We start from the raw sequence: 21,904 nt of genomic DNA on the forward strand, positions 1-21,904 counted from the left end.
TCATAAATGATTAATGTCAATAAATGTCCTTAATTATAAACATTCTTGTTATTCTTGTTATATTTTTTCCATAGACATGATGAGTTTATTGTTTTATATGTTTATTCAGTACTTATCATATCCATATTATTTGTGATTACATTTCATATATATCTAAACATTACTGAGTTGATTATATTTGATATACTGTGTCTAAAAGTAACATCAGCAAAAATAATGAACAGATTAAAGCAATAAACTTTATAGGGATTTAGAAGCCATTTTGCCCATCATATTTTTCTTGGTGTTTAGTTCAGGTTTAAACAGAATAATATAACATTTAGGAGTAAATATACAGAACAGCAGAGCAAAACTGGAGGCTAAAATGGCAAAGATCTCCACAGCTACAGTGAATTTTCCAGGAGAGCTGACATAAGCTGGAATAAAGGTGATCCACACTGCACAGAATATGAGTATACTGAATGTGATGAATTTTGCTTCATTGAAATTATCAGGCAGATTTCTAGCTAGAAAAGCCAAAACAAAGCATAAGAAAGCCAGAACTCCAATATAACCCAGCACGGCCCAGAAACCTATAGCTGAGCCCAAGTTACATTCTAATATAATCTTTTCCTTGTAGTAGTTCACATTCTTGTAGGGAAAAGGAGGAGAAATTGTTAACCAAAGTACACAAATAAGGACCTGAATGAGAGTGAAAGCAACTACACTGAGTCTCTGCTGTAGAGGCCCAAACCATTTCATGACATTGCTGCCTGGAAGTGTAGCTCTGAAGGCAATTAACACCACTACTGTTTTCCCCAGAACACAGGAGATACAGAGTACAAATGTGATCCCAAAAGTTGTGTGACGCAGCATACAGGACCACTCAGAGGGTTGTCCAATGAAAGTAAGTGAACAGAGGAAACACAGAGTCAGTGAGAACAACAGCAAGAAGCTCAGCTCAGAGTTGTTAGCCTTAACAATTGGAGTGTCCTTTTCTTTTACAAATAAAACAGCTACTAACACAGTCAATGAAGCTCCAAATAAAGAAAAGAGTATTATTATTATACTAATGAGTTCTGTAAATGAAAGAAACTCAACAACTTTAACACACATTTATCTCTATTTGCATTAGACCAAAAGTCTCCTGGACACTGCTTACAGTTTATGGAATCTGCAAAATAATCATGTTTATTACCATTAGGAAGAAAATTTCTTATGATTTTATTTATTGATACCAGTTTTCAAAAACTGTATCCTAAATAATAATATGATGATACACATTAAACAATTAACAACTTGCCTCTGAAAGCTGAAATTACCTGTCTGGTTACTGATCTCTCCTCTGCACATGGTATACAGTCATAACAGCAGACAGGCCTTCCTTTCTGTGCAGCTTTCCTGGTTCCTGGAGGACAGCTTTCACTGCACACAGACTTTGGCTTCTATTGTGAACAATATATTATGACTTAAACCTTTAAGTTTTTCAATTTATTCCATTTGTTAGAACCATGAAGTTCTTAACCCATTGTTTGTTGACTACTGAATCCAAGCATTGGATTTGGTATAGAACAATTTACATTGAAACACTACACGAATGTATATTTTTTATTATTTATATTCATTGGGAATGTTTAAATGTATATAAAACATTATGCTTATATTTAAATATAGATTCAAGGTTTTGAATTATAAATAGTTTATTTATATTTATATATTGGTATGTAATTCATTCAAATTATGAAACAATGTATGAACCTCTCGTTTGTCTCCAGCCCAAACTATATCTTCAGTATTTAGAACAATTTGTTGTCCATATGGCAGAGAGGCATCATAATAGCCTACAACCTTAAACTCCACTTCTCCACTGAACCCTCGTTGCCAGTTCACCACATCATACTTTGCAGCTGTTGCCCCAGTGCTGTCAAACCAAATCTGTTCTCCTACTTTAGTGGTAAAATTGACCTTTTTTAGAGACATCACAACCTTTAAATAGAAAAGCAAATAAGTATTTATATCATGGCAATATCAAATTTACAAGATTTGCTTTTCTTCTCTTCTTTGTGTTACCTGCCATGGTTGTATTGTTTTGTCTTTCTCACAACTCTGATTTTCTGTGCATTTTAACAGACTGTGTAGAGAATGTGCCACAGCATAAACTGCATTATAAAGATTATTTCCATTTGTCAATTCCAAAATATCCTTACTGTAGTTTTTATATTGAATCATTTCTTCATATTTGCTGCAGTTGATTTCAGTTTGAAAATTGCTTCCCTCTGTATGTAAGCATGGGACTGCTGTTTGCCAAAATCCATTGACAGCATAATCCACAAAACCACCAATGTTCAATTTTCCCACATCAAAACCAATGGCTCCAGCCAAAACATTGTAACTTGCTGGTGTTACAAATTCAACAGCAGAAATCCATCCTTCAACACCAATCATCTGGTAGCCAGTGACATTCTTTAGAATCAGCTGTTCTAATAAAATGCTCATCTCAAAATTAGGAAGAAACAGAATAATAACTTTAGTTGTGCCTTTCTGAATAATGTCAACCACTTTGATGATTTTGGCAGGATTTGCCCGATCAAACTTCTCTGTGTACTCAACACATATTCCCTCCTCTTTGGCTGCATTCAGAAAAATAGAGATTCCACTGTTGCCATAGTCATTATCACTGTGCACAGCTCCTACCCAAGACCAGCCAAAGTGCTTGACCAAATATGCCAATGCCTTACTCTGGTAGTAGTCACTCGCTAGGGTCCTGAAGAAATATGGGTACTCCTTTCTATTACTCAAACATTCACATGTGGCAGCATAACTTATCTGAGGAGAGAATGACAGGTTAAAAAATAAAAATAAATAAAAATGAAATAGTCTTTTGTAATGTATCTTTGTCTTGGGTTTGTACTTGTTTTATCTATTCGCTTGGTCCTAGCAAGAGAAGTTTAGACAGAAGATTGTTTTAAAATAGAAACAATGATATGTGACATCAAACAAAAACTCTTTAAATCTTTAATAATTATGAAATATGTTATTTTAAAATTATTCAAATAATTAATACTTACCACTGGAATCTTAAAAGGTTCTGTAGTTTTTGTAAGTGCTATAGTAGCAGTAGACTCTGACTCCCCTATGATGGCTTGTACTACTGCTTTTTCAGGGCAGGCATTATTTGTTATGTCCTGACCATTAATCAAAGCTATGGCTGCCTTCATAGATAATAATCTTGAGAGACAAGTATCATAAATCTTGTAACCAACTGAGATATTTGGGAGCAAGGTGTTACTTCTGTTAATTTCTTCAACTGCAAAAGTCATAATCTGAGCAAGTCGTAAAAAAGCAAGAGAAAATCTACAAAATACACATAAAAATCATGACATTTCAAATAATTATATAATGTAACAGAAAAGTAATAAAAAGGACATATTCAGATTATTATAAAGCAGAAAACTACATATTCTCCAAAATGACTAATGTATCAACTAGAACTTACTTAGTGCAGATTAAAGGTGGAGGTTTTTCAGTATATTGCAGTGACTGCATCTGTGTACCACGATGTATTGAAAACACAGCTCCAATTATTACATCTCCATCCTTAGATAACAAAGGATATTCTGGTTCTTCCAGAATATGGCAATTTTCTCCCTTTACCAGGGAAAGAGAAGAGAGTAGTAGAAGGAAAAACATTACAGATTCTGACCAGTGCTTCTGCAGAATCAGTCCTGAACAGTGAGTCTTTCTATATTTATAAACATGCTCTGGGTGCTCTGTGTATGACTTGCTCTGGGTGCTCTTGTTTAGCTTTGTGATGTCATTAAGGGACATAATTCTATTCTCATAAATCTTTCATGAGACATTTGTCATCTATTAAAAACAATATTAATTGCACAAAGCTCTTTTTGTTGGCTTGTAAATGCTGGTCCTGCATCTGCTTTTAAATAGTGTAAACAATGTTGTATTTTTATATTTCTGTTACATGAATAGTGACTGGTAGGGATTAATTGATTTTGCTTTTAGACCTCATTAACATCCAGATTATATACTGAAAATAAATTAAACAATACTTTTTTTTGTTTCATCTGAATTTATAATTAAATAAATCATATATTATTATTATTATTATGATTATTATTATTATTATTATTAATATTAATATTATAATAATAATATTTTAAGGAACAAATGAGGTCATTTGAAATTTGATTGCTACAATAGGTCTCAAAAAATCTGGAACAGGGCCATGTTTTCCACTATGTATCATCTTCTGGCCATATACATTTGGGAACTGTGGAGGCCTTTTTTGCAAGAGCAATGATGTCATATATGTGTCTGATAAAGGATTCTTGCTGCTCAATATCTGGGTGTCCTTTGTTGTGTTTTTGTTTCATGATGTGCCAAATGTTTTCAGATGGTGAAATGTCTAGACTGTAGCAGGCCAGTTTAGCACCCCGAATCTTCTACTAGGAAGTCATGCTATTGTAGTAAATGCAGTGTACAGTTAGCATTATCTTGCTCAAATATACAGGGCCTTTCCTGAAAAAAGATGGTTTCTGGATGGAGTCACTTGTTCCTTCAAAACCTTTATATAGTTTTCTGCATTGATGGACATGCTCTGGGTGCTCTGTATGACTTGCTCTGGGTGCTCTTGTTTAGCTTTGTGATGTCATTATGGGACATAATTCTATTTTAAATTGTTTTGAGACTTTGTCATCAAAACATACAGTAAATTATATAAGCCATTTTGTTGGCTTGTAAATGCTGGTCCTGCATCTGCTTTTAAATAGTGTAAACAATGTTGTATTTTATATTTCTGTTACATGAATAGTGACTGGTAGATTAATTGATTTTGCTTTTAGACCTCATTGACATCCAGATTATATACTGAAAATAAATTAAACAATACTTTTTTTTGTTTCATCTGAATTTATAATTAAATAAATCATATATTATTATTATTATTATTATTATTATTATTATTATTATTATTATTAATATTAATATTATAATAATAATATTTTAAGGAACAAATGAGGTCATTTGAAATTTGATTGCTACAATAGGTCTCAAAAATCTGGAACACTGTTTTCCACTATGTATCATCTTCTGGAATACATTTGGGAACTGGCCTTTTTGCAAGAGCAATGATGTCATATATGTGTCTGATAAAGGATTCTTGCTGCTCAATATCTGGGTGTCCTTTGTTGTGTTTTTGTTTCATGATGTGCCAAATGTTTTCAGATGGTGAAATGTCTAGACTGTAGCCCAGTTTGTTTGAATCTTCTACTAGGAAGTCATGCTATTGTAGTAAATGCAGTGTACAGTTAGCATTATCTTGCTCAAATATACAGGGCCTTTCCTGAAAAAAGATGGTTTCTGGATGGAGTCACTTGTTCCTTCAAAACCTTTATATAGTTTTCTGCATTGATGGAGCCTTTCCAAATGTGCAAGCTGTTCATTCCACAGGCACTAATGCACTTCTGTACCATCAGAGATGCGGCTTTTTTTATCTATGCTGATAACAAGCCACATGGTCCCTCTCCTCTTTAGTCCAGATAATTTGGTTTCTATTGTATCCAAAAAGAAATTAAAATTTTCCTCAATACATTTTAAATAAGTGTTGGCTGTAAGGGGATGGGGCATTTCTGGATCATGGTCACATAAGCCTTTTCATATGTATGATATAGATTTAACCTGCATTTGTGGATGACATAGCAAACTGTATTCCCAGACATTGATTCAGTGATCCAGAAATGCCACTATCCTATCTGGAACATTTAAAATTTACTGAGTGGAAAACTGTTCTGTGGTGAGATGAATAAAGATTTTAACTCTACATCCTCTTGACTAAAGATGAACTTCTCAGCTGTTCCAGCCTTCTAATCATGGCTGTTAGCCTTCGAGTTTGTTCCCTGCTTTCTCTTTTGCCTACAGCCCACCTCGCACCCACAGGCTCACATGCACTTACACACCATTCCTCCACATTTCTCCCCCATGTGTTCACCTATTTTATAAACAAACAAGTGAGTACCTGATTCCTGTCTGTGTTGTACCCATCACTGAAGCGAATCTGTCACTGATGGAGAAAGCACCAGATACTCCACCCCCCTATCCCAACCCATAGACGGGTAAAATACTTCCTGGAGACCAACCTCCAGCAACAGGGGGTCAACCAGGAGATACCAAGAGGACTCTATACTGCTACTAATGAGTTTTTGGAAACAGCAAAAACAGGGAAGCAACTAACACCCCTCCCAGCTGTGCTCAGGAAGCACAAAGCCTCATAACTAAGATAATGGCAAGTGACAATATTTTGTCTCATGCACAAGCTTGAGGTCTCAAATTTTTAGCTTCAGTGCTCTTTAAATGAAGGCCTGTAACAAAGACTGTTACATATACTACATGAAGGCGTTGGGTATTGGCCAACTGGAAGAGTATGTCTTTTCCATTAAAGAGAACCACCTATCTCGTGTCATATGGGATTCAATTTCTTATGCGGCGCAGCCAGTGTTTCATTGTGGCCATCTTACCACGCCATCAGGAAGGTCAAAGAAGGGCAGCCTTTCACTGTCAAGCAGTTCCAGAAACGGTTAGGCTTGCTTCATCAGTATGATCTATTGGCCTGCTGTACATAAGACCCTTCAGTGGTGGCACAGGACCCAGTTCTCACGCAACCCTCACCATCAAGGTCGCGGCATACATGCCTTAGATGTTTGGAGAGATCCCCGAGGTTCTGGTCTCTCCACCGAGGTGGTAGAGACCAATCTCCACTCCAGAGTTTCCTTAATGAGGAGGTCGTATTCGCCAGGTGGCATCTGTTCTGCTCATGGTGTGAGCACCACCTGCTGGATCCAGGTGCCCAGTCCACTGCCCGGTTGGTTCAGTGCTGGATTCCTCTATGGACAGTTCACCAAGGGGTCGGCTCCATCCACTAAGCAGAACTGAGATGGCTTATCATGCCCCCTGGCCGGTCAATCTCTGGCAGAGTCCCAATGGTAACACGTGTCTCCACGGAACCCAGAGGCTGAGGCCCCCAGTATGACCTAGAGTGCCTGGGTGAGACCTGACTGTCGTTTTCGGGGCTCTGTCTGAGCCCCCCCTTCGAGCCTCTATCCAAGGCATCTTGCAGGCACCTTTCAATCAAGACTGCATTCTTGTTAGCCATCTGCTCAGGAGGGTAAGGGACCTGCAGGCCCTTTCTGTGGCACCCTCGTTCCTTGAGCTTACCCCGGGTACAGCCAGTCCCTTTCTGTACACCCATACAGGTTACATGCCCAAGGTGCCCTCGGTCGTCCCACAACCCACAAGATTATAGGCATTCAATCCTCCTCCCTTCCAGGCCCCAGACCAGGAGAAACTGAACCAGCTCTGTCTGGTGCGTGCACTGTACACCTACGTCCACAGGACGGGTCCTTGGAGAAGGACAGATCAGCTGCTTGTCTGCTACGGCCCTCCAAAGAGAGGCCTCCCTGCTAATAAGCAGACTCTGAGCAGGTGGATTGTTGATGCTATCACATCATGTTATGAGTCCTCTGGTCTCCCCGCGCCATTCGGGGTCAGAGCACACTCAACCCTGTGGCTGCCTTAAAATCTTGGTCCTCTGGAGTTCCCTCCAAGACATATGAAACGCTGCGGGTTGGTCCACCGCGCTGACTTTTGTGCGGTTCTATAACCTAGACGGCAGTGCCACTCCTGGCCCCTCAGTCCTTCTCTAGCTGTGGTGACAGGCACACACTAGGCAGGGACTGGTCAGTTTGGCATGATTGGACACTCGTTCCCAAAGCGTTTCGACGCAGCTCGAGTTCCTAAAAGGTAACGTTTCTAGTTCCCTGAGGCAATGAGACACTGCATCTCTATGCCACACCTCCGGCATCCCTGCAGCGCTTCCTTCTCCCTTACAGAAGCTGCCGCTGCCCTCACTTATTTGTGCTTTATACTCCTGGTCGTGACGTCACCTCATCGTTGACGGCCAGCGTCCAATTTTCGACTGATTACACACATTATTTCAGAGCGTGAACACTCAGGCACGTTCCCAAAGCGTTTCGACGCAGCATCTCATTCCCTCAGGGAACTAGGGTTACATATGTAACCTAGAGACGTTTATGTTGTTGCTTGGTTGGATGGTGTTTTTGGTTTCAGTTGTTGCTTTACCAGGTGGGAATTCACAATGCTCAGGGTCTTCTCTTTGCATTGGAAACACAGGGGCAGCAGATGCAACAGAACAAGGCTATGCTAACTGACCTAGTCAATGCAATCAGGCTGCTAAGTGACCATCTTTTACAAGTTCCTGTATATGTCCTTAGAGTACCTAGACTCCACCTTGGGCTCCTGCCAGGCTCTACCCAAGCCTAAAATTCTAAAATGTATTATTATTTACTTATTTATTTATTACTATTATAAGTTGTATGTCTTAATATTATTATAATTATCATAAAATATTGATGTCAATAAATATCCTGTAATACTGATTATAAACATTCTTGTTATTCTTGTTATATTTTTTTCCATAGACATGATGAGTTATTTTTTTTATTCGTTTATTCAGTACTCATCCATATACATATTATTTGTGATTACATTTCATATATATCTAAACATTATTAAGTTGATTATATTTGATATACTGTGTCTTAAAGTAACATCTGCAAAAATAATGAACAGATCAACACAATAAACTTTATAGGGATTTAGAAGCCATTTTGCCCATCATATTTTTCTTGGTGTTCAGTTCAGGTTTAAACAGAATAATATAACATTTAGGAGTAAATATACAGAACAGTAGAGCAAAACTGGAGGCCAAAATGGCAAAGATCTCCACAGCTACAGTGAATTTTCCAGGAGAGCTGACATAAGCTGGAATAAAGGTGATCCACACTGCACAGAATATGAGTATACTGAATGTGATGAATTTTGCTTCATTAAAATTATCAGGCAGCTTTCTAGCTAGAAAAGCCAAAACAAAGCACAAGAAAGCCAGAACTCCAATATAACCCAGCACGGCCCAGAAACCTATAGCTGAGCCCAAGTTACATTCTAATATGATCTTTTCCTTGTAGTAATTCACATTCTTGTAGGGAAAAGGAGGAGAAATTGTTAACCAAAGTACACAAATAAGGACCTGTATGAGAGTGAATGCAAGTACACTGAGTCTCTGCTGTAGAGGTCCAAACCATTTCATAACATTGCTGCCTGGAAGTGTAGCTCTGAAGGCAATTAACACAACTACTGTTTTCCCCAGAACACAGGAGATACAGAGTACAAATGTGATTCCAAAAGTTGTGTGACGCAGCATACAGGACCACTCAGATGGTTGTCCAATGAATGTAATGGAACATAGGAAACACAGGGTCAGTGAGAAAAGCAGCAAGAAGCTCAGCTCAGAGTTGTTAGCCTTAACAATTGGAGTGTCCTTTTCTTTTACAAATAAAACAGCTACTAACAGAGTCAATAAAGCTCCAAATAAAGAAAAGAGTATTATTATTAAACTAATAAGCTCTGTAAATGAAAGAAACTCAACAACCTTTAACACACATTTATCTCTTTTAGCATTAGACCAAAAGTCTCCTGGACACTGCTTACAGTTAATGGAATCTGCAAAATAATCATGGTTATTTTTATTAGGAAGAATATTCAACATTTTGTCATGCTTTTATTTGTTAAATCATTTTTTCAGCAACTGTACCCTAAATAATAAAAGGATTATACAAAATGTACAATTAACAGCTTGTCTTTGAAACTTGGTGATGCTGAAGTTACCTGTCTGGTTACTGATCTCTCCCTCTGCACATGGTATACAGTCATAACAGCAGAGAGGCCTTCCTTTCTGTGCAGCTTTCCTGGTTCCTGGAGGACAGCTTTCACTGCACACAGAACTGGGCTTCTATTGTAAACAATATATTATAACTAAATTAATTTGTTGCATTTGTCAGACCCATGAAGAGCTTAAGAAATTGTTTGTTTACTACTGAAATTCAAGCAGCTTTATGGCATTGTAAATTTTACAATTTGAAAAACTACACTTCATTTTAATTCTTTGGGAATGCATAATGTATATAGACCATTATGCTTATATTTAAATACAAATTAAATGTAACAAATATTTTATAAATAGTTTATTTATATGTATTTATTTGTCTGTGGCTCATTAAAATTATTAAACAATGCATGTACCTCTCTTTTGTCTCCAGCCCACACTATATCTTCAGTATTTAGAACAAATTGTTGTCCATATGGCAGAGAGGCATCATAATAGCCCACAACCTTAAACACCACTTCTCCATTTAACCCTCGTTGCCAGTTCACCACATCATACTTTGCAGCTGTTGCTCCAGTGCTGTCAAACCAAATCTGTTCTCCTACTTTAGTGGTAAAATTTACCTTCTTTAGAGACATTACAACCTTTAAATAGAAAAGTAAATAAGTATTTACATCATGGCAATATCAAATTTACATAATTTGCTTATCTTCTCTTCTTTGTGTTACCTGCCATGGTTGTATTGTTTTGTCTTTCTCACAACTCTGATTTTCTGTGCATTTCAACAGACTGTGTAGAGAATGTGCCACAGCATAAACTGCATTATAAAGATTATTCACATATCTCAATTCTAAAATATCCTTACTGTAGTTTTTATATTGAATCATTTCTTCATATTTGCTGCAGTTGATTTCAGATTGAAAATTGCTTCCCTCTGTTTGTAAGCATGGGACTGCTGTTTGCCAAAATCCATTGACAGCATAATCCACAAAACCACCAATGTTCAATTTTCCCACATCAAATCCAATGGCTCCAGCCAAAACATTGCAACTTGCTGGTGTTGCTAGATCAACAGCAGTAATCCATGCTTCAACACCAATCATCTGGTAGCCAGTGACATTCTTTAGAATCAGCTGTTCTATTAAAATGTTCATATCAAAATTAGCAAGAAATACTATAATTACTTTAGCTGTGCCTTTCTGAATAATGTCAACCACATTCATGATTTTAGCAGGATTTGCCCGATTAAACTTTTCTGTGTACTCAACACATATTCCCTCCTCTTTGGCTGCATTCAGAAAAATGGACATTCCATTGTTACCATAGTCATTATCACTGTACACAGCTCCTACCCAAGACCAGCCAAAGTGCTTGACCATATATGCCAGTGCTCTACTCTGGTAGTAGTCACTCGCTATGGTCCTGAAGAAATATGGGTACTCTTTTCTATTACTCAAACATTCACATGTGGCAGCATAACTTATCTGAGTAGAGAATGACAGGTTAAAAAAAAATAAAATTAAATAAAATAATCAATTGTAATGTATCTTAGAGATACTTGTTTTATCTGTTTGCTTAGTCCTAGCAAGAGACGTTTAGACAGAAGTTTGTTTTAATATAGAAACAATGATATGCATCAACCAAAAACTCTTTAACTCTTACATAATTATGAAATACATTATTTTAAAATTATTCAAATAATTAATACTTACCACTGGAATCTTAAAAGGTTCTGTAGTTTTTGAAAGTGCTATAGTAGCAGTAGACTCTGACTCCCCTATGATGGCTTGTACCACTGCTTTTTCAGGGCAGGCATTATTTGTTATGTCCTGACCATTAATCAAAGCTATGGCTGCCTTCATAGATAATAATCTTGAGAAACAAGTATCATAAATCTTGTAACCAACTGAGATATTTGGGAGCAAGGTGTTACTTCTGTTAATTTCTTCAACTGCAAAAGTCATAATCTGAACAAACCGTAAAAAAGCAAGAGAAAATCTACAAAACACACATAATAATAAAAAAGACATTTTCAATTATTTTATACTGAAACTGAAAAGTAATATAATGGAAATACTCAGATTATTATTAAGCAGAATAATACACATTCTCCAAAATGACTAATTTATCAACTACAACTTACTTATTGCAGATTAAAGGTGAAGGTTTTTCAGTATATTGCAGTGACTGCATCTGTGTACCACTATGTATTTGAAACACAGCTCCAATTATCACATCTCCATCTTTAGATAACAAAGGATATTCTGGGTCTTCCAGAATATGGCAATTGTCTCCTTTTGCCAGGCAAAGAGAAGAGAGTAGTAGAAGGAAAAACATTACAGATTCTGACCCGTGCTTTTTAGAGTTAGCCCTGAACATAGACAGTCTTCCTATATTTATAGACATGCTCTGTGTGTTCTTTGTATGACTATACATTATGGGCAAATCAGAAAGGTTTTTCAGCTTTGTGGTTTTGCGATGTCATTATGGGACCTGGGGATACTTGAGTTTTTAGTTGTTTTTAGTTTAATTCATTTATCAAAGACCACATATATTTTATACAGCCATTTTTGTTGGCTTGTGCCTGCCGGTCCTACATGTGCTGTCAAATAGTTTAACCAATGTTGTATTTTTATGTTTATTGTACATGTTCGCTGACTAGTAGTGTGATTGATTTAGCTCTCAGACCTCCTTGACATCTAGACTATATACCGTAAATAAAAGATTTTATTCTTTTTTTTAACTTAATTTGTCATTTAATCAACAGGTTATTGATATTTTATAATTGTAAGCCTGCAATAAAACAATCACGTGTTTGTGTTGCCACAAATTCAGTTACACTTAGTTCATGGCAATGGTTTCTCAGTGATTATAATGCTGGACTACTGTTCCCTTTCAGGAACTTGAACTTCGTCGGAATGCTTTCGGAATGCAATTGCATTGTTCGTGCTCTAAATAATAAGTCTAATCAGTCAAAATTATAAGCAGGCTGTCACCGGCATAGTGATGTCTTGACCAGGAATAATATAATGACCGTGGAGAGGAGCCAGCAGCAGCTTATGTTTGTTCATGAAGCGCTCTGTGTGAAACTGTAATGTTTTGTCTGTCTGTTTGTCAAAAAGAATTAAGGCATCCATGAAAGCTAAGCACACTTTTTCGGGCGTGTGCTTCTCCCTGCCCCCGTTTTATTACGGTAAGGGATACACACAGCCTGTGTGTGGCTTGTTTGGGAGCAGAGCATGCGATTTTGGCTCTCGAAAAAGCTGATTGCAAAAAGCTGAGTGCACTCGCATGCCTATGCGGCTGCTCCACTCCCAGCGGGTGTTTTTCGAGGAGCCCCACTCCTCTCGGTTTTGGTCTCGCTCTTGCTGAGGCAAAGACGGGCTTTCCCCTTTCTCCTTCCTCCTCTGGGTTCGATGACTATGTGTGCAGCTCTCCTCTGCCCGCATTGCATCCATCCTTACGCTGGTCAGGAAGGTCAGAGAAGGGCAGTCACTCACTGTCAGGCAGTTCCAGAGATTGCTTGGCTCCCAATATCATTCCACTTCTCTCGGAAGGGCAATCTCCTCTGTATGATCAAGTTCCCGGATTCTTACTCCAAGGCCCCGTGTTAGAAGTTCTCGGTCGTTGCACAGTGCTAACGACGGATGTGTCTCTCCAGGAATGGTAAGCGGTCATGAGTGGCCGCTCTGCGCAAGGTCCATGGGAGAGTCCCCACATACGGTGGAACATCAATTGGCTAGAAATACTGGCTGTGCTTCTAGCTTTAAAACACTTCCTCACAGACCTCAGAGACTATCATGTGTTGATCCGCTTGGACAACACCTCTGTGGTCTCATACTTCAACCACCGGGGGGTCTGCGCTCGCACCCCCGGTACAGTCTGGCATGCCAGATACTCCTGTTAGTCCAGGGTAAGCTGCTCCCCCTCAAAGAAGCTTAAATCCCAGGGCCGTTTGAACGAAGCAGCAGACACCCTGTCGAGACAGGGGTCCGAGCCCGGGGAGTGGCACCTACACCCTTAGGCGGTGGAGCAGATTTGGGAGAATTTGGTAAACCCCAAGTAGACCTGTTCACGTCTAAGGAGATGTTGCACTTACTCTATGGTTCTCCCTATATCCATAAGCCCTGCTGGGACTGGATGCCATGGCCTAACCGTGGCTGAGGCTGTGCCTTTACGCCTTCCCCCATCGCGCTGCTTTCGGGAGTTCTGGGGAGAATTTGTGGTTCATGGACCTAGTGGCCCTCCTCGAACAGCCTCCATGGGAGATTCCTCTGAGAAGGGATCTTCTCTTTCAATTAGGGGGCGCAATAGTTCACCCCGGAGCTGTGGAAGCTGTGGCTGTGGCCCCTGGAGGAGCCCAACTCCAAGGTTCTTCAATCCAGAGCTCCCTCCACAAGGTCGTATGCTGAGAGATTGCTCCTGTTCACTGCGTGGTGCTCCCGGCACCAATTGGACACAGTCCACTGCACAATTGGTTCAGTGCTGGAGTTTCTGCAGGAGCAGTTTGCAAAATGGTTGGCTCCGTCCACCATTAAAGTGTATGCGTCCACCGTTTCGCCATATCATGCCTCCATTTAGGGGCATTAATTGGGCAGAGACCCACTCCTCACGCGTTTTTGGCACCCCCATAGGCTAAGGCCCCCGGTGCGTCCAAGAGTGCCTGGGTGGGACCTGGCTGTAGTGTTGGAAGCTCTGTCAATAGTGTTGGAGGCTCCAGGCAATCAATCCTCCTCCATTCCAGACCCCAGACCAGGAGAGATTGAACTGGCTGTGCCCGGTTCCATCGCTGAACTCCTATGTTTGCCAGACAAGTCCCTGGAGAAAAACGAAACAATTGTTCATCTGTTACGGGCCTCCAAGGAGAGGCCTCCTTGCTCATAAGCAGACGCCCAGCAGATGAATTACTGACGCTATAGCATCTTCTTACGGGTCCTCTGGTCTCCTCGCTCCATTCAGGGTCAGTTTATTCCTTGTGGGCTCTGAACTTTATGTCTTTTATGTTTGAAATGCTTAATCTCTGTACAACAAACTTTGAAACTTTGGAATGCAGCTTTGTTACCAGTAAGAGATTAGGGGATGCTGCATTATCTGCATCATGCATGCTCGTAGCCTTTTCAGAATTTGAGCTTACAGCGTTCTTCACGTATTATGTAGACAGGAGAAAAAGAGAGCTCAGAGTAAAGAAAAGAGGTGGTATATATTATATGGTCTACAACTCATGCTGTGATTAAAAGAATGTATACTCCTCCATGTGCATTAGTCTAGAATACCTCATACTACTTTGTCATCCATAAGTCATCCATCAAATCATTAAAACAGGACAGGAGGCACACTTCCATTACCACTAACATGCTAGTGGAATAAAGCAACAGCTTCAACTACCGTGTTGAAATCACTGATGATCTTACATGGTCGACTTACACTGCAGCATTGGTGGAAAAAGCTCACCAGCATTTTTCTTCCTCAGATGGCTGAGTAAATTTGCTATTATATTCAAAACCACCTGTGCCTTGGAGAGCATCATGATAGGCTGCATCACCATACAATATGGAAACAGCACTCTGCTTAACTACAAAATGAGAAGTAGGGACAACCAGCACATTATTGGAGGTAAGCTTTACTCTATCCAGGCAGGGTGTAAGAAAAACACAAACTTGAACTTTAGCAGGAGAGTGGGTGGACTCAACTTCAAAGAGAAACTTGAGATGCAGAGTTACAAGACGGGAAAAAGATAGCACAGTCCAGAAAATGCTGGAAATCTGACAGACATTACATCCTGCACCAGCAGGCTTTGGAACAACTCAAACATATAATTTATTATTATATAAGATCAGAAAGATTCAACAATTTAATTGCAGTTGTATTAATTGTTAATCCTGATTAAACAGGCATGTTACTAAATACAAATTATCTTTCCAAAAACAGAAATAAGACACAATACTTTTTGTCGAATGTTTATTCATTTCTCAAATATATATGCATATGCCATTAGAATTAGGGTATTTGAGGCAGTATTTTTTTTAATATGAATGGAATATAGTTGACATTGTTTCAGACTTGAACAAAAATTTATCTTAAAGAGATTTAGATGCAATTTTGCCCATCATACTTTTCTTTGTATTTAGTTCAGGTTTAAACAGAATAATATAACATTTAGGAGTAAATATACAGAACAGTAGAGCAAAACTGGAGGCCAAAATGGCAAAGATCTCCACAGCCACAGTGAATTTTCCAGGAGAGCTGACATAAGCTGGAATAAAGGTGATCCACACTGCACAGAATATGAGTATACTGAATGTGATGAATTTTGCTTCATTAAAATTATCAGGCAGCTTTCTAGCTAGAAAAGCCAAAACAAAGCAAAAGAAAGCCAGAACTCCAATATAACCCAGCACGGCCCAGAAACCTATAGCTGATCCCAAGTTACATTCTAATATGATCTTTTCCTTGTAGTAGTTCATGTTCTTGTAGGGAAAAGGAGGAGAAACTGTTAACCAAATTATACATATCAGGACTTGTATAATGGTAAATGCAAGTACACTAAGTCTCTGCTGTAGAGGTCCAAAACATTTCATGACATTGCTGCCAGGAAGTGTAGCTCTGAACGCCATTAACACAACCACTGTTTTCCCCAGAACACAGGAGATACAGAGTACAAATGTGATTCCAAACGCTGTGTGGCGCAGCATACAGGACCACTCAGAGGGTTGTCCAATGAAAGTAAGTGAACAGAGAAAACACAGAGTCAGAGAGAAAAGCAGCAAGAAGCTCAGCTCAGAGTTGTTAGCCTTAACAATTGGAGTGTCCTTTTCTTTTAGAAATAAAACAGCTACTAACACAGTCAGTGAAGCTCCAAATAAAGAAAAGAGTATTATTATTATACTAATGAGCTCTGTAAATGAAAGAAACTCAACAACCTTTAACACACATTTATCTCTTTTAGTATTAGACCAAAAGTCTCCTGGACACTGCTTACAATTATTGGAATCTGCAAAGTAATCATAGTTATTATCATTAGGAAGGACATATCTTATAATTTTATTTATTAATACCAGTTTTCAGAAACTGTATCCTATATAGTAAAAGGATGATACACATTAAACAATTAACAACTTGCCTCTGAAAGCTGAAATTACCTGTCTGGTTACTGATCTCTCCCTCTGCACATGGAATACAGTCGTAACAGCAGACAGGCCTTCCTTTCTGTGCAGCTTTCCTGGTTCCTGGAGGACAGCTTTCACTGCACACAGACCTTGGCTTCTAATGTGAACAATATATTAGACCAAAACCTTTATATTTGTTACAGTAAATATTTTTATCTATCAATTCCTTGAAGGTCCTGACCCTAAGCAATTGTTTGTTTACTATTAAAATCCTAGCAACAATATGGCCTTGTACCTTTCACATTGCAACACTAGAAAATAACTTTTATAGTATTTATACTATAGTATTTATTGGAAATTGTATGTATATAAAACATTATGCTTATATTTAAATATAGTTTCAATATAGCAATTGTTTAATTAATTATTGTGTGCACCTGAGGTTTGTCTCCAGCCCAAACTATATCTTCAGTATTTAGAACAATTTGTTGTCCATATGGCAGAGAGGCATCATAATAGCCTACAACTTTAAACTCCACTTCTCCATTCAACCCTCGTTGCCAGTTCACCACATCATACTTTGCAGCTGTTGCCCCAGTGCTGTCAAACCAAATCTGTTCTCCTACTTTAGTGGTAAAATTTACCTTTTTTAGAGACATCACAACCTTTAAATAGAAAAGTAAATAAGTATTTATATCATGGCAATATCAAATTTCCAAGATTTGCTTTTCTTCTCTTCTTTGTGTTACCTGCCATGGTTGTATTGTTTTGTCTTTCTCACAACTCCGATTTTCTGTGCATTTTAACAGACTGTGTAGAGAATGTGCCACAGCATAAACTGCATTATAAAGATTGTTTACAAATCTCAATTCTAAAATATCCTTACTGTAGTTTTTATATTGAATCATTTCTTCATATTTGCTGCAGTTGATTTCAGATTGAAAATTGCTTCCCTCTGTATGTAAGCATGGGACTGCTGTTTGCCAAAATCCATTGACAGCATAATCCACAAAACCACCAATGTTCAATTTTCCCAAATCAAAACCAATGGCTCCAGACAGAACATTATAACTTGCTGGTGTTGCTAGATCAACAGCAGTAATCCATGCTTCAACACCAATCATCTGGTAGCCAGTGACATTCTTTAGAATCAGCTGTTCTATTAAAATGCTCATATCAATATAAGCAAGAAATACTATAATTACTTTAGCTGTGCCTTTCTGAATAATGTCAACCACATTCATGATTTTGGCAGGATTTGCCCGATCAAACTTCTCTTTGTACTCAACACATATTCCTTCCTCTTCGGCTGCATTCAGAAAAATAGACATTCCATTACTGCCATAGTCATTATCACTGTACACAGCTCCTACCCAAGACCAGCCAAAGTGCTTGACCATAAATGCCAGTGCTCGACTCTGGTAGTAGTCACTCGCTATGGTCCTGAAGAAATATGGGTACTCTTTTCTGTTACTCAAACATTCACATGTGGCAGCATAACTTATCTGAGGAGAGAGTGACAGGTTAAAAAATCTAAATAAATAAAAAATAAAATAGAGTCTTTTGTAATGTATCTTAGAGTATGTACTTACCACTGGAATCTTAAAAGGTTCTGTAGTTTTTGTAAGTGCTATAGTAGCAGTAGACTCTGACTCCCCTATGATGGCTTGTACCACTGCTTGATCAGGGCAGGCATTATTCGTTATGTCATGACCATTAATACAAGCTATGGCTGCCTTGATAGATAATAATCTTGAGAGACAAGTATCATAAATCTTGTAACCAACTGAGATATCTGGGAGCAAGGTGTTACTCCTGTTAATTTCTTCAACTGTAAAAGTCATAATCTGAACAAGCCGTAAAAAAGCAAGAGAAAATCTACAAAATACACATACAAATCATGAAATTTCAAATTATTTTTTACTGAAACTGAAAAGTAATATATAGGAAATATTCAGATTATTATTACGCAGAAAACTACACTTCTAAAAATAATTAATGTATCAACTAGAACTTACTTAGTGCAGATTAAAGGTGGAGGTTTTTCAGTATATTGCAGTGACTGCATCTGTGTACCACGATGTAATGAAAACACAGCTCCAATTATCACATCTCCATCTTTAGATAAATAAGGATATGCTGGTTCTTCCAGAACATGGCAATTGTCTCCTTTTGCCAGGCACAGAGAAGAGAGTAGTAGAAGGAAAAACATTACAGATCCTGACCAGTGCTTTTTAGAGTTAGTCCTAACATAGACAGTCTTCCTATATTTATAGACATGCTCTGTGTGTTGTTTGTATGACTATACATGATTGACAAATCAGAAAAGTTGTTCAGCTGTGTGGCCTTGTGATGTCATTATGGGACCTGAGGCTATTTGTGAGTTTTTAGTTGAATTCATTCATCAAAGACCACATATATTATATCCAGACAATTTTGTTGACTTGTGCCTGCTGGTCCTACATGTGCTGTCAAATAGTTTAGCCAAATGTTGTATGTTTATGTTTATTGTACATGTTGACTGACTAGTAAAGCGATTGATTTAGCTCTGCGACTTTCTTGACATCTAGACTGTATACTGTAAATACATTTTTTTTATATTATATATAAAATATTTTATTCTTTGTTTAACCTTAATTTGTAATTAAATCAATAAATGATTTATAATTGTAAGACTGCGTGGTTTATTTTTATTGATTGCAATAAAACAATCACATGTTTGTGTTGCCACAAATTTAGTCATACTAAGTTCAGGGCAATGGTTTCTCAGTGATTATAATGATGGACTACTGTTCTAAATGTAGTACTACTACGTGCTTGAGCCAAACCTTTAGCTCTAACTGCTTGTTTGTATAAATTAAATAAATGCTCCAATTTATTCTGCAGTTATTTTCCGTGTGGGCTCTGCACCTTATGTATTTCATGGTTGAAATGCTTAATCGCTGTACAACAAACTTCAAAACCATAGAATGCAGCTTTGTTACCAGTAAGAGATGAGGGAATGCTGCATTATCTGCATCATGCATGCCCATAGCGTTTCAGACTTTGAGCTTAAAGGGTTCTTCATATATTATGTAAACAGGAGAAAAAGAGAGCTCAGGGTATAGAAAAAGAGGTGGTATATATTTTATGGTCTACAAATCAAGCTGCATTTAAAAGAATGTATACTCCTCCAGGTGCTTTAACCTGGAATACCTCATACTTCTGTGTCATCAATAAGTCATCCATTAAATCATCAAAACCAGTGAAATGAAGCAACAGCTTCAACTACCTTGTGTTTAAATCACTGTTGCTATTACATGGTCTACTTACACTGCAGCATTGGTGAAAAAAGCTCACTAGCATTTTTCTTGCTCAGATGGCTATGTAAATTTGCTATTATCCTCAAAACCACCTGTGTGTTGGAGAGCATCCCGATGGGCTGCATCACTACAAAGTGAGAAGTGCGGACAACCAGCATATTATTGGAGATGAGCTTTTCTCTATCCAGGCAGGGTGTGAGAAAAACACAAACAATCAGTGGAGTCTCTGGCAAGGCAAGCAAATGCTACCATCAGACAGACAAGATCACAGCATTGTCATGCCCAGGGATTGAACTATGGTTGACTATATGGGAGTCTTGAACTTTAGCAGGAGAGTGGGTGGACTCAACTGCAAAGACAAACTTGAGATGCAGAGTTTCACAGATTGAGGTTCTCAAAGCCTGAAAGTGATTGAAGAATAGGGACCACATTGCTTGGCAGGGGTTGAGAGGTCTGGCCTGCTGGATGTACTCCTGGTTCTTAAAGTCAGTGTAAACCTGAAATGGGTAACAGGAGCCAGTGCCTCGATTCCTTAAACACCATATTGACAGCAATCATTTCTCTGTACCTCACACCATGCTAATAAATACAATAGGGCTAACGAGGAACATATGGAAGCAATGGGAACAAATGAGAGGCATAGGAACACAAAGGCAATATCAGGTGGGGCAAGCAAGGAAAAAACTCAATGACCAGGTCCCACCCAGGCACTCTTGGTCGCACCGGAGGCCTCAGCCTCCGGGTGATGTGGAGAAAACTTGGCAAGAGTGGGTTTCTGCCCAATAAATGCTTGACACGGGGGCTCGATATGCTGAAACAGTGGATGCGTGGATGACTTTAATGGTGGAGAAAGCCAAACCTGCAGGAACTCCAGCACTGACCAACCGGGCAGTGGACTGGGTCAAATTGGTGCTGAGTGTACCACACAGTGAATAGATGCCATCTCGCAGCATAGGAGCTCCGGATTGGAGAATGGTCTCTACTACCTTGGTGGAGAGACCAGAACCTTGGAGCTGTGCCCCATCAAGGGAGAGGAGATCCCTCCCTCACAGGACTTTCCCATGGAGGCTGCTCGAGGAGGGCTGCCAAGTCCACAAAACATAGACAGCCAGGCAACCATGGAACTACCAGGAGGAGACGGACTCTGTTCCGGCAAACTTTCTCCAGAACTCCCAGAAGCAGTGTAGACCCCCCCTCTCCCTGTAAATCTAGGATAGAACGCAACCCACCGTCCTTTTTGGGAACTATGAAATACCGGCTGTAGAACCCAGACTCTCTGTATGATGGAGAGTACCTCGGTAGCCTCCTTCTTCAGGAAAGTGTCTACTTCTCGTTTCATGACCAGAGCCTGCTCATGTCCCACCAGAGTGGGACAGAGCCCATTGAACCAGGGTGGACAAGACCCAAACTGAATCGTATAGCCTTGCTCTACAGTGCGCAGGACCCATCAAGACACATCTGGCAGAGATATCCAGGCTGCCAGGTGCTCTCTTAAGAGTAACAATCTATTGAGACTGACCTTGGATTCCGCAACGACGCTGGGCGAGAACCAAGGAGAGAGCTTCCTGGAGCTGGCCATGCCCAGAAAACCATTTCATTGCAGGGTTAATGAGCCAGACCCCTTGAGGGGGCCAGAGAGAAACGTGCACCTAGGAAAGTGGTACTACACCCCCTCCGGTCATTATATAGAGCATTAACAACGCGGCCGCATTCCCAAAGCGTTCTGACACAGCTCGAGTTCCTGAAAGGGAATTTCATTCATG

The 21,904-nt window shown here is 39.0% G+C and overlaps 3 protein-coding genes across 3 annotated transcripts; all 3 read right to left on the minus strand.

Moving 5' to 3' along the window:
* Window positions 1-240: 240 nt before the first annotated feature.
* LOC124395943 (extracellular calcium-sensing receptor-like) lies at window positions 241-7,240 on the minus strand. The gene is given in 9 exon segments (XM_046864839.1): window positions 241-1,082; window positions 1,085-1,153; window positions 1,302-1,325; window positions 1,328-1,424; window positions 1,738-1,965; window positions 2,050-2,805; window positions 3,048-3,333; window positions 3,476-3,627; window positions 7,043-7,240. Coding segments are annotated over 9 exon segments (2,652 nt in total).
* Window positions 7,241-8,656: 1,416 nt separating this feature from the next.
* Window positions 8,657-13,191, minus strand: LOC124395944 (extracellular calcium-sensing receptor-like). The gene is given in 8 exon segments (XM_046864840.1): window positions 8,657-9,107; window positions 9,109-9,157; window positions 9,160-9,570; window positions 9,736-9,859; window positions 10,150-10,377; window positions 10,462-11,217; window positions 11,446-11,700; window positions 13,021-13,191. Coding segments are annotated over 8 exon segments (2,445 nt in total).
* Window positions 13,192-15,810: 2,619 nt separating this feature from the next.
* LOC124395946 (extracellular calcium-sensing receptor-like) lies at window positions 15,811-21,739 on the minus strand. Its single transcript, XM_046864841.1, has 9 exons — window positions 21,661-21,739; window positions 21,436-21,569; window positions 21,001-21,154; window positions 18,858-19,008; window positions 18,432-18,717; window positions 17,589-18,344; window positions 17,277-17,504; window positions 16,873-16,996; window positions 15,811-16,724 (listed from the first exon to the last, which is right to left on the minus strand). Exons 1-9 carry the CDS (start codon window positions 21,737-21,739, stop codon window positions 15,811-15,813), a joined length of 2,826 nt encoding a protein of 941 aa, XP_046720797.1.
* Window positions 21,740-21,904: the final 165 nt, after the last annotated feature.

This window comes from Silurus meridionalis, chromosome 13 (assembly GCF_014805685.1).
Source record: "Silurus meridionalis isolate SWU-2019-XX chromosome 13, ASM1480568v1, whole genome shotgun sequence".
Taxonomy (NCBI): domain Eukaryota; kingdom Metazoa; phylum Chordata; class Actinopteri; order Siluriformes; family Siluridae; genus Silurus; species Silurus meridionalis.